The sequence below is a fragment of the Chenopodium album genome, chromosome 11 (genome assembly GCF_948465745.1).
Source record: "Chenopodium album chromosome 11, dcCheAlbu1.1, whole genome shotgun sequence".
Taxonomy (NCBI): domain Eukaryota; kingdom Viridiplantae; phylum Streptophyta; class Magnoliopsida; order Caryophyllales; family Amaranthaceae; genus Chenopodium; species Chenopodium album.
Genome location: NC_137844.1, coordinates 51,311,091 through 51,325,374, shown reverse-complemented (window position 1 = coordinate 51,325,374; position 14,284 = coordinate 51,311,091). Strand labels below are relative to the sequence as shown.

Genomic DNA, 14,284 nt, shown 5'->3' with positions numbered 1-14,284 from the left:
CAACATTTACAATCTTCGACCATTCCTTGAGAAGGATAGGTTGGCATGAGAAAACTTTTCCACTTGGGAAAGGATGCTAAGGCTCGTTCTGAAATCTGAAGGTAGAGAGGATGTCATTGACACCCCATTGCCAGGACCTCTGCCAGAAAATGCAACTACGGCAGAAGTCAAAAAGCACAAGGAAACTCATGATAGAGCTGTGCCTATCACTTGCTTGATGATTGCTACCATGGAGCCTAGTCTTCATCAAAAGCGTTTTGAGGATTAAGATGCGTACACAATCATGCAAGAACTCAAAGCTTTGTTTAAGAAACAAGCTAGAGTCGAAAGATACGAGCTCCATCGTGAGATTTTGGATTGTAGGATAGAGAAGGTACCACAATTCATGATCATGTTTTCAAAATGATCGGCCTTATTCAAAATATGGAGAAACTGGGGCACCCATATAGTGATGAGATGGCAACATACATCATTCTCCACTTACTTCCAGAAAGTTTCAACCAGTTTATCATGAACTTTAACATGACTGCTGCTGCAAAGACTATGAATCAATTGCACGCAATGCTGGTTAGTGCTGAAAAGCAAATCCCTATGGAACCTAAGAAGGAAGTTCTTATGATTCAAAAGGGAAAGGGGTTCAAGAAGAAGGGGCAAAAGGCTAGTGCCAAGAGCAAGGGCAAGCAAGTTGCCAAGGCTCCTAAGAAGCCTAAGGCGCATCCAAAACCCAAGGCTGCAAGTGAAAGTGAATGCTTTTACTGCAAGAATAAGGGGCATTGGAAACGCAATTGCCAGAAATACCTTGACTTCCTCAAGAAGAATGGAGCATCAACCTCAGGTATTATGTTATAAACATTTTAACTTTGACTTAGGTATGTGATACCAAGTTGCAGTGCTTAACATTATTAATGTTGCGCAGGAACTGCAAACAAGTGAGGCTAGCATGGAAATGGAGCTTGAAGGTGCACTAAAAGTGTTTGAGTGACCAGAATTAGCTTCATAGTTTTATTTTCTGATCAGTTTATCATGATTTTAGAACAATTTCCAGTTTTGATGAGACAATATTTCGATTTCTGTTTGAATACTGATTTGTTTTACTTGGCTTGGACAAGTGTTGGTCCATGACCAAGGTAATAAATTGTTTTCATTTATGCTAGATACGAGTTAATTTTGTTTATGACATTGATAAAAGTAGATCACAAAAGCAAAATTAGATGATTTAAAGTAAACTTACTTACAACAAAGTAAGATTAGGTCACATAACCATTTTGCACATCCAAAGTTGCGGTGGTCAGTTTTCGCGGGTTAGGGTTTTGTTTGGATGGGTGGCGCGACGGGTAAGGGGTGGTCGAGGTAACAGGGAGTAGGTCGCCGGCGGTGGGTGAGCTGGACACCGGCCGTCCAGTTTCTGGGCTGGGGGAGAGGGGAGCTGCGTGAAGGCGAGGGGGAGAAGGAATGGTGGTGAAGGTGGTGGCAGCCTGGCAGGGGTGGTGGGGTTTTTTTTTTATATAATAATAATAATAAAAAAATTAATTTTATTATTTTATATATTTTATAAATTAAAAATATTAAATAAATTTTAAAAAATTAAATTAAATTGACAAAACCAATAACAAAGCGACACGTGTCTTGGTAATCTATAAAAATAGGTTACCAACCGATTTTTGCCTGTTAAATTCAACACCCCCAAAAGTTGTAATATTCAGAAATAATCGAAAGGTTGTATTATTAAAAAAGAACCGGCCAAATGTTGTATTATTATTTGCAATTTTTCCCCAAATAATATCCTAATTTCATGAAATTATAAAAAAAAAAAAAAACTTTTGTTCAATTGTTTGTATTTAGCATAGAGATAGAAATTGAATTTCAAAATTTACCAAGGTGCAATTTAAAGAATAACTGGTAGTGATTAATCGCCTAGGATTTTAGGATTGGTCTTCGATCTAACTTGTATACCTTAGGTGTTCTTCAAGGAGTTCACACCTCTGCTTGGCTACGGGTTGTCTTTATTTCTTGGCTGGGTCAGACGATGAACGCAAAGACATACCGATGTGTGCTGTGCTACCGGATGGGTGTTCCATTGTTCTTTGTCTCGACGCCGTGCTCTACTTGTTCTCGGGTTTTAACTGGGGATATTTTCGGCGACCACGCGGTGTCGTGTGCTGGTATTGTGGGTATTAAATATCGGCATAATGTTGTTTAGGATACCCTTGTTGATATTTGCGACAGATCTGGGATTTCAGCAAGAAAAGAGGTTGACATAGGATTGTCTGGAGGGAATGACGGGGCCCTCAAACCTGACGATGTGTTACTTTATTATGGGATCGTGATCGTGATGTATCTGTCGACTTCACAGGGTCTTCTCCTTTGACACGGACAGGGATAGCAGACTTTATTCCTAGACGAGTTGTGGCTGGCTCATCGGAAGTGGGTTAAGTATGAAGCTCGTTGTCGGGCGAATGGATATGGTTTCATTCCCTTCTCCTTTTCTTCTCTCGGAGAATTAGAGAATGTGGCTGTTGCGTTGCTGAAGCGGGTTCAAAGGTTCTCGATGACGCAAGGCATTGGGGCTCATGTGGCAGCTCATGTCTTTAATAGGGTAGGCCTTGCTATAGCTAGAGGAGTGGGAGCCCAGATTGTATCTCGGCTTCCCACTAATTTATTGTAGATTGTATGACTTTTGTTTTTGAGATATAATAATAATAATAATAATAATAATAATAATAATAATAATAATAATAATAATAATAATAATAATAATAATAATAATAATAATAATAATAAAGTCATTTCCGTAGTATAGTAAGAGAATTTTTTTTAAAAAAATAAGGTGAAAATTGGTTAAATATATTTGAATAATAAAAATATGCTTTTTCGGCAAAATTTGCGATCTTCGATGTTTTTTATGACATTTTTTTCACCGAACTTTATAGTTTGTGATGTAGATCGCACCCAATTAAGGTTGTGCTATTTATTGCACCCAACCTGTAGTTGGTGCTATTGAGGCCAATTTTGCCTAATAACAATAATAAATAGATAAATAAAGTATATTATTTTTGTTTGAAGGATAAAGTATATAATTTTGTTTTTACAATTATGGAGTATGAGGCTTACACGAATTGCAAAGATGCGATACCATAGTAATTTCCTCATCAGGTGGTTAGAGTTTTTCTCCTAAAGGATCTGAGATCGATTTTTATCACCTGCCCTTTCTTTAAATGTCCAAAAAAAAAAAAAAAAAAAAAAAAAAAAAAAAAAAAAGTGATTTCTTGATCAGCAATCAATTTACAAACTCTAAAAAAAAATTGAGGGTGACTAAAGCATGTTTAATAGCTACTCTAACTATAACCAATTAATTTTAAAATAAACCTTGTTACATATTACGAACGCAATAAATTGACTTAAATTTTAAAAAGTTAAAATTACTGAATTGGTTTAGGGCACACTCAACCATACTTAGGGTGTTCCATTTGTTGGGAGCACATATATATCAACCCACCAGCTTCAAAATGTTGCACTTGAGTCCATTAGGCCCAGTGGTTATACTTCCTATTTTGGGACAAATACAACCAATAAGCTGGCTCGAATATGTGTTGGTTGTCTAGGATGTTGCGGGAATTTATCACAATAGTAAATTAGTAACCCAATATTTTAGGACTAAGGCTTTGTTTTTGATGTATTGTTGTAGTAATTCAATATTTTGGATTTTGTTGGCATTCACTGTCGATCTCAAGCCCTGATTAAGAAGAAGAGCTGTGGTAGGTTAGTGGTGGCCAGCGCAAAATGTAGTCACATCTTATGGACCCCTTAAATTATTTTGGGACCAAAACTTTATAGTTATTGTTAAACCTAATTTTAATTTTCAATAAGCGAGTGTTTTGTGCGATGTCTGAATTGTTATTTTTTGTTATTTTATTTAAGAGGGTAATAATAAGAACGCTTTAATGTTATGATGTAATTGTCATTACCGTAATCACAACAAAGAAGTGAAGTTGGTTTGGTGGTTAAGTTTTCACAATTTTAATTTACTTTTCATTAAGGATTAATAAATAGATAATAATCCTATGTTTTTTGTTATATTTTTAAAAAGGGATGGGTTTTTTGTTATACTTAAGAATGTAGATGAAGCAGACTATTATTTAAAAGTAAAATTTTGTTTGACTACCAAAGAAAATCATTCAAAACTTAGGCTTGTCATTAGAATTTCTTAAAAAGTTCATCATCATCAAATTATATTTTTTAGGTTTGTTCTGATTTACTGAAATGAGTTGAATTGAACTGAATTGTTTATATGATAAAAGGAAATTAAGAACTGAAATTAAGTTGAAATAAACAGGTCCTTATGACAATTTGTGGGATCGCGCATGGCCCTCAATATTTAAAGATGTTATTAGAAAGTAATTCATAGTGGATTAGATATAATAGCCTAACTAGTGAGTAGTCTAGGCGTTGCCCCGGGTTGCTACTATTGTAGACGTTAATCGATAAAAAAATTTAAAGGCTTTTTCAAAATTGAAATTGTGATCGTCGAACCAAAATTGAGTTACTTTTTTAGTACCTTTTTTTTTAAACTATACCTTATGGTTTGCACTTATATATATATATATATATATATATATATGTATATATATATATATGTATATATATATATATATATATATATATATATATATATATATATATATATATATATATATATATTTACATACTATTAACATGGTAGATAATTGGCTTAGATGGTTAAATAACCATCTCGTGATGAGTTGTTGGAAAGATGACGTGGCTCAATACAAAAGGATCTACGTGGCACATCGACGTTTTTAGAAACGTTTTTTAATATATTAGTATAGACTATATTGATAAGCTTAGGAATTAGGCATTGCATTAAGTTATGTTCATGTACTTTGGTTATAATATAATATGGTATGCTAAAAGGTGCAGAAATAAAACAAATACTAGTATTAATTACAAGCTTTGCAACGCAGCATTATAATCAAAACAAATATTAATCAAAACAAATAAAACAACACAAGACTTTTTATTGATTCATTTGACACAGTACGTACATTTGACATCAGAACTTTATGAACTTATGAAGCACTTCAGAAATCAACAATCTAGCAGGAGCAAATTAAAAACTCTGCAGCGAATGCGGAATCCTATCCATTAACCTGCATAGAGAATAAATTGTCAAGCCAAATTTACATTCAGCAATCAAAATTTTAAGGAGGGAAAATAGAGAATCTAGATTGTGCAATGTAGATTATTTAGTCCTCCGTATGTAATATATTAAGGTTAAAACAGAGAATGTACAAGGAATTCTATCTGTTAGAAGTGTTCTTATTTAAAAGAACCAAAAAGAAGTTATAGTTTACAATGCTACAGCAGTTTCTATTTAGCAATTTTTACCTTCGTGTCAATATACTAAAGGAACGAGTAGAGTCTAGAGTGAAATAATAAAAATAATACAAAGTATCTACTACTACCTCCATTTTTTATTAGTTGACACGTTTTGACTTTAGGATTATTCACACGTTTCCCTTTGACCGTATTTTTTGAGTTATATATAATGAAAAATATAGTGATTGGGGATCTTGTTAGAATCTTTACGATATATATTTTCTAAACATTAAATTTTTATAATTTTTACTTATTGGAAATTAATGATATTAATGGTTAGATTTGTGCATTGATAACATGACAAAAAAAACGTGTCAACTAAAAAGAAACGGAGGAAGTAATTCATAACAAACATTAAGTCAAGGTCAAATTAAAGATTTAATAAAATATACTCCCTTCGTTTTTTTAGTAACATTCACGAATAGAGTATGTTATTAAAAATACTCTGTAGGCACTTTGAAGCTAACTATCAGCATACTGACACAATTGATGCAGGACCTTGGCGATCGTCATAACTTGTACAACGTACTGCGGTTGCGTTTACATTCAACTCATTTATTCAATGCCATTACCGTAATAACGTACCATTATATAGTCATAATTTCCGGTAGATTGCACGTCTAGTAATTAACAAGGGTGTTATTAAGTTATTCTAGATAGATAATCCATGTTAATTTAGGCTTTAGATTAATGGCATTTCAATTATATGTGATTATGAGCAATGAGTTAGAAAGTTAAAAAAAGAAGAAAAAAAAAAAAAAAAAAAAAAAAAAAAAAAAAAAAAAAAAAAAAAAAAACTCTAGCATTATGTATTTTCAGTTATTATGATAATCATAGATCATTTAATTTGCCTTTAAAAATCTTGTGGAATGGTGAAAGAAATTAAATCAATTATTATATTATAAGAATATACAGAGTACTAGCATGTAATAAGTAATGATGAAGGACATGTATACATAATGGATATTTTAGGGCCGTTGGACATCACCACCTTCATTCCCCCTTTACTATATTGTATGACGTATAATAGAGATTATTGAATACTAATACCAATAAAACTTTATAAATATTAATGATTAAAGTTGTGAATAGATATGTGTATAAGTCTAAATGATGACTACCTTTGGCGTTGACGATTTGTTACCATCAGAATTCCGTCGATTGCAATTGCATCAATTCACCAAACACGCACGCAAAGAAAATCAGATTAGCCCCCTCTAAACTCTATATAAACACCCCTCATCTCTACATTACCTCATATCAATATTACCTCATATCAAAACTATCATCCCAATAACTATTACCAAAATACACCATTTCATCATTGTGATTATGAGTCCTATATATTTTTCTCTGGTTACATTTCTACTTTCCATCATTACCATCACCCATGCAACCACCATCACGGTAGTCAACAACTGTGACTACACCGTGTGGGCTGCCGCCGATCCAGGAGGTGGTAGACAACTCAATAAAGGAAACACATGGAACCTAAACCCAGCACCCGGGACCAAAATGGCACGTATTTGGGGCCGAACTGGGTGCAACTTTGATGGCAATGGCAATGGCAATTGTCAAACCGGAGGGTGTGGTAAACTAATGTGTAACCCGGGCAATTGGGGCACAATCCCAAAGACTCTATTCGAGTATGCTCTAGCACAACCAAATAATCCAACCGACACCATTGATATCTCCCTCATCGAAGGCTTCAATATCCCTATCTCATTCAGTCCCACTTCCAACTCCGGTTCACTTGGTGGGAAGTGTCGTACAATTAGGTGCACCGCTGACATTAACGGGCAGTGCCCCCAGAACTGGAGGGTTCCCGGCGGGTGTAAAAGTCCTTGCACGTCGCAAGGTATCGGAACATGTGGTGCTAATGGTGACTCTAGGTTTTACAAGCAAAGGTGCCCTGATGCTTACAGTTACCCTAAGGATGATCAAAGTAGCACTTTTGCTTGTCCATCTGGTACTAATTATAGGCTCACTTTCTGTCCTTAAACGTTGATAAACAACGAACTAGGGTGTTAAAAAGTGGTTCGAACTTGCTTTTATTATTACTGATACATGTGATGCAACATACTATAGATTGATGGAAATTCAACTATATGTGCAATAAGCTAGAGCTAGTTGTTCTTATATGTTCAGCTCTAGAATTCTGTGTTGATCATAATAATAATGTGTAATGTTGTGTTTATTTATCACTGTTAATCTATACTTGGTCTACAATCTACATATTGTGTTTTAACTTTTAAGCTTTTAATTAATTTTAACTTGACTTAGTAGTGCCAAAGGATCTTTAAAACTTTGAAACGCTCTTTTTCTTTTTAAGCTCAAAAACCCAATTAACCAACCTAGACTAATATTCCATTTAGACCATGACTTAGTAGTCCTAGGCCCAATGAGCATTTCTAAGCCCATAGATAAAATTTGTTTTAATGGAACAGTACATTTCAGTGGTAAACCAAAAGTTTTGGAATTTTCTCTTTAATTGATACTAAAACTTAATTTTAACTCCCAATAATAATCTTCTCTTTTTTTCTTTATTTTTTTTAAATATATATATATATTATATACTTGAGAATCTGGATGAAGCATTGAAGCGGAATTATCGTTGAAAAGTAAAAATTACGAAAGAAAATTTTTCAAAAGTTAGGCTTACCATTGAAAGTTCCATAAAAATAAAATATTTCATTTTCAACAAAGTTTGATAGATGAAGTTTGATGTATCAAATCATATAATAAGTAATATATAAAGCTAAACTTTTAGTCAGGTCACGAGACAGCGACACTTGGCGTTCCAACTTTCGCCAAGTGTCGCGCCACGTTGGATAGATTTAAATAGACCTCAAAAGATAAAAAAGTTAATTAGAATTCTATTTGGATAAAATTTTTGGATAAAATTATTTTTATTTTCGATAAAATTCCAATATTTCAATTGTACAAATTCAATTATAATTTTATTAAAAAATTATTGGATTATAATTCTCAAAAATTATCAAATAAATTATTTTTTATTTCATAATATTTTTTGGACGAAAAAAGTAGTTCAAAGCGTAAAACATACATTTATAATATATACTAATCAGTTAAAATAATATACTTCACAATCTAGCAAATCGTATAAAGATTAAAAATTTATCTTAAAATTCAATAAACAATCCGGACATCGCACGGGGCACAAAACTAGTGATAATATTATTCCTATCAAAAGTCAGCTAAAAAATAAACAATTTTGTTCAATAATTGATAAGAATTTGTACATATAAACAACTTCATAACTTCATAATAATTCAAATAAAATAGAAATATATAGTCAGTTAATACATACAATTGCGAAACTAATTAAAGCTTGAAGCACCTAGGGTTATTGATCGGAATTTGAGTATGTTTGTAATCCAAGCATTCATGCTCTTTTCTTCTCACCAAGACTTTTCAATCTCTTGAAATCCAAGCATTCATGCTTTTTTCTTCTCACTAAGACCCCGTTCTTTTCACCTTATTTTTGCTGAACTAAAATTATTTTTACTGAAACAAAATTATATTTGCTGCACTTAAATTATTTTTACTGAATTTAAATTAATTTTACTAAACTTTAAATTATTTTTGCTGAACTAAAACTATTTTTACTGATTTTCTATTATAATTCTTCTTTAAGAAAACTGAATTTTACTGAACTGAAAGTATTTTTACTTAATATTATTTTTTTAAGGTGAAGAAAACAGGGTTTAAGACTTTCTTTGAGCTTAACCATCTCACTAATAGATAGATATTAGAACTAATAAAGTACCTTCTATCCAATATTAGAACCTTTGCTAAAGTTCAAAGTCCATTTTGTTTGAAATAAAGTTTCATTCCAAATTGCAAAGTAAGAGAAAGCCATGAAATGAAATATATAGTTCTACTCGTGGATTTCTCTAGCTTTATAGATCTTATGTGTGACATTACAAAACTTATTTTTTGGACACGAGTGCACAAACTTGCATAAGAATTGCACAAATTGGCATCATCAAATCTTATTTATGGTCCCTTCTAGTGCTAAGTAGTTTGGCTTTTTAGTTTTTGCTTGTTGGTTTGTTTCGATCTGTTGCTTCTTTTTTATTAGTTAAGTTGTTTTAATTTGTTGGCGCTTTGCCCCTCTCTTTCACCCAAAAAAAAAAAATGTATTGATAGTGTAAAGCTAAGGAGAGGTGTGTCTAAAGTGAGATCGTTATCAAATGCGACACATCTATCTATAAATATTAATAAAGTAACAATCGTTAACGTCATCACTGCTTACGTGTCACTCTCTTATTTAATTTTTTTTCCCGTCAAAATACAAGGATGATGTCATATTGTTTTTTTTTCCCTTTTTTTGAGCTACCCTATTTAACATTATTTTAAAAATTAAATTCAAATTGAATTTTAAAATTTAAGTTTTCTACGCATATTACGCTATTTTATTATTTACAAGTAGTTAAAAATATTTACTAATATAGTTTAATTAAATCTAAAAAAAATATGAAAAAAATGAATTTTTGAAAATTGTATTTTCATATTTAATTAGAAAATACTACAGAGAAAGTAGTTGTTTTCTCTCAACATGTGCTAAAGAGTCTTTATTTCTTATTTTAAAACCGTGCACGAGACTAGTCTAGTTTCCTTATAAAATAGAGTACTTGAGTTTGTTGAACGGTATTAGTATTAAAATAAATTTTGTAGAATAAAAATTGTCATATTTTCAAAGGCATTCATCAATTTGTAGGATTTTAAAAATAGATATATGTAAGTCAAAACACAACATTGCACTCTTAAACACACTACAATAATAAAAAATATAGGGTTTTTCTATATAGTAACCCTGTTAATTTCGCTTTTCTACATTGTGCCCCAACATATATCACTTTCTGCACTGTAACCCCAAGATACATTTTGTTTCTATACGGTAACCTTGCCGTTATCCCGCCGTTAAAATTCCGTTAGTGGGGCCTACTCTCAATTTATTAATATTTTCTTTTAATCAATTTGTGCGTTGGAAAATGTTTAGTTTAAGGTTTTGGGGGCTATTTTGGCTCTTAAGGGTCCAAATTAAACTCAGATTTCACAAAAAAAATAACGTAAATGCCTCGTTTTACGTATTAAAATTGAACACGTAAATCGAGACATTTTTTAATAAACAAAACGAGGCATTTAAGTTATTTTTGCCAAATCTGAGCTCAATTTGAACCCTAAAGAGCTAAAATAACCCGCAAAACTTTAAACGGAATATTTTTCAATGCGCAAATCGATAAAAAAATATTAATAAATGGAGAGTGGGCCCCACTAACGGAATTTTTAACAGCGGGATAACGGCAAGGTTACCGTATGGAAACAGAATGTATATTTGGGTTACAGTGTGAAAAGTGATATATATTGGGACACCACATAGTTTAGTGAAATTTACAGGGTTACTATATAGAAAAACCCAAAAATATATATATGCGTTTAATTATTTATTATACTAGGATAACATCCCATTTATTTATAAGGGAGTATTATTGTAAGTATACCATAGTACAGTACATTTTTAGATAGATTTGAAGAGTATTTTACAAATCAAGGACAAAATGTAACCCTGTAATTGGTACCAGAAGGGCAAGTATAAAGGCTAGTAGCATCATCCTTAGGATAACTATAAGCATCTGGACACCTACTCTTAAAATAGCGAGAGTAATCTGTTGGAGGGCAATTATCCCTATAATTATTTATACAACAATATTTGTCATCTTTGAGCGCCGTGCACGGGTTGTTACACCCTCCTGGGGCCTTAAGCCGATCAGGGCACGGGCCGATAAGATCAGCCGTGCAAGAGGGTCCTTTGCTACACCCGCTTACAGGCAAGAAACTCATGGGCACATTGAACCCATCAACCAAAGAGATGTCAAAGAAATCCAAGTTGTTATATTGTCTTAGGGCATACTCAGCTAAGGTGTTAGGGGGTGCCCCATAATTTGTGCATTGGAGTACCCCACCACAGTCTCCTGTGATGCACCTTAGCCCGTTTGACCCATTGGGTGTGCACCCGGTACGGGGCCAAATGCGACCACGATCCTGTCCAGGGTTGGCTGTGATAGTCCATGTTTCACCGGTATTCATACGTCGGCCACCACCGGGTACTGCGGCGGCCCAAATAGTGTAAGGGCAGTTGTTTCTTATTGTAAAAGTGGCTGCATGGGTGGGAGTGGAGATTAGGGAAGCAAAAACTATGAAGAGGCAGAAATTGAAGACAGATTTTAAGGAGAGCATGTTGGAAAAATTAATTAAAAAGAAAATTGTTTGGAATTTGTATTTGTTGATTGTTTGTGTACTTAGCTGAGATTTTGTTTGAGTTTATATAGGAAAGGAAGGGAAGAAAAGTCACAAATGATCATAATATCCGAGGAAAATGGTGGAGTCCTAGGTAGAATATAGAAATACCAGGACATTTTCTTTCACCAAACTTACAAGTTTAAGCTAATTTCATACGTGCTCGTAAAAAAAAAAAAAAAAAAAAAAAGCTGATTTCATACGTGTATAATATAATAATTATTTCAGCGCTCCGTGCTAAACAGTAATTCATGTACATTATTAAACCATAGATGTAATTGCATACACGATAAATTAACGAGTATAGCTGTATAGAATGAAATGAAAATATAACATCCAACATGTTAAACAAACACTACTAGAAATGATCCATTTACCGATGGCCAGAATCCATCGGTAAAATTGTTAAAAACCATCGGTATCGCATTTACCGATGGCTGCCATCGGTAAAAAACCATCGGATTATAATCCGTTGGAAAACCGATGGGAAAACCATCGGTAAACTTAATACCGATGGTTTTACCGATGGCTACAAACTATCGGTGCCTGTTTAAATACCGATGGCTAAAGCCATCGGTTTTTTTTTTTCCGATGGTCAAAACCATCGGTATATTTAGAATACCGATGGCTTTTGGCCATCGGTAATATCAAAAAAAAAATTAAAACCCCTACCCACCACCTACCTACCCTACCCCCTGCTTAACCCACCCTCTGCCTAGCCCACCCAACACAACCCAACACCGCCACCGTAAGCCACTAAGCATCGCCAACAACCAGTACCACTACCACAACCCTTTTCCACTAACCACCACCGCCGTAAACCACTCAGCACCACCAACCACCACCCGAAACTCCTTTTAAATCAACAAAAAAACAACCCACAAAAATCAACATAAAAAAAACCTACAAAAATCAAGCCAAAATAAACCACAAAAATTAACAAAAAATTAAAAATTTATAAAAATTAAAGTTAAAAAGCAATAAACATACGAAATTCTCAACAAACACACACCATGAAAATGGTAGAAAATTAAACCCACAAAAATCACACAAATAAACCCACAAAACGAAATTACTTACAAAATTAAACAAAAAATCCACATACCTTTCAAATTTCTTCTTTTTTAGGTTTAAATGGTAAAAGTCGACCATGAAAATTCCAGATCTGGAATTTTCATGGTCGACTTTTACCATTTAAACCTTAAACTTTGCATAAACCTCGTGATGGTGATGGTAGTACCCCAAAAAATTGTGATGTTTGTGCTGATGGTAGTGGTTTTGATGATGGAGAAGAGGGGGAGAGATAGAAATCAAAATTCAAAAGAGAGGAGGGAGGAAGAACGTAAGAGAAGAGAAGGAGAGAGGAGAGAGAAGAAGAGGAGAGAGGAGAGAGAATGAGAGGAAAGAGATAGAAGAAGAGAGGCGTGAATGAAGGAGGAAGAAATAGAAGGGGAAAGAGGGGCGCTAGTTTACTTTAGGGTTTGGTCGTTTTTTTTTTATTTTTTAAGAAAAATACCGATGGCTTTCCGATGGGTAAAAGCCATCGGTAAAATACCGATAGTATAAAGCCATCGGTATTTTTATTTTACCGATGGCTTTTATCCATCGGTAAAAAAAATTATTTTCTTTTAAAAAAAAAATTTTGCCGATGGATGAAAACCATCGGAAATAATATGCCGATGGTAAGGCCATCGGTATTTTAAAAAATACCGATGGCTTGATAAAACCATCGGTAAATTATATTTTTACCGATGGATTTTAGTGGCCATCGGTATTTTCCATCGGTAAACGCGCGTATTCTTGTAGTGAAATTCAAGACTAAATTAAAAGTTTTAACAACACACAGAGTATAATTGAAAAATGGACATTTTGAAGCTAATTATCGGCATATTGATCGACTTGATGCGCCCACCAGGCACCAGTGTTGTAAGGGTCTAAGGAGTAAGGACTCAAGCGATCGTCACAATTTGTACGAGTACTACGTATACGTACCAACGGTTGCATTTATATTCATTTAATGTCATCATCAATTTGTTGAGTCCTAATTTGCAGTAGCTTGCACTTAGCTAGGGTGTAAGGGTGTTATAGTCATTCTAGATAAATTTCCATGTTAATTATACGTAGTATTTAAGTTATAAATCAGATTTATGCAATCATCAGTTTTTTTTTCCTTTTTTTTTATAGAAAGAATGAAGACATAAATGACATAAATAAAATAAAATTAAGTGGATGCATTAAAAATTATAAGAAATTATTTTTTTAATGATAAACTAGTTAGGGCTTATTTATTTAATCAAGTTCAATCTTAAACTCAAAATGAAAACAAGCATGCATTTTCGTGAATAAAGTTCGAACAAGCCACAATCTTAATGGACTAAGCTCAAACAAGATTTTTACAAGATTGTTCACACTTGAGATAGGTCGAACACTAATAATTATTATCAAGCTTAGCTCGAACAAGCTAAATCTTGGCTCAATTCGAATCGTTTACATACAACTCTATTACACAATATTAAGGAGGTTTACGGTAAATGAAATCTAATACGAGGCTTAGACTCATATT

The 14,284-nt window shown here is 33.3% G+C and overlaps 1 protein-coding gene across 1 annotated transcript; it reads left to right on the top strand.

Annotated features, from left to right (window-relative positions):
• Window positions 1–6,711: 6,711 nt before the first annotated feature.
• LOC145569105 (osmotin-like protein OSML13) lies at window positions 6,712–7,398 on the top strand. Its single transcript, XM_081628473.1, has one exon. The coding sequence runs from the start codon at window positions 6,730–6,732 to the stop codon at window positions 7,396–7,398; it is 669 nt and encodes a 222-aa protein (XP_081484599.1). The 5' UTR covers window positions 6,712–6,729.
• Window positions 7,399–14,284: the final 6,886 nt, after the last annotated feature.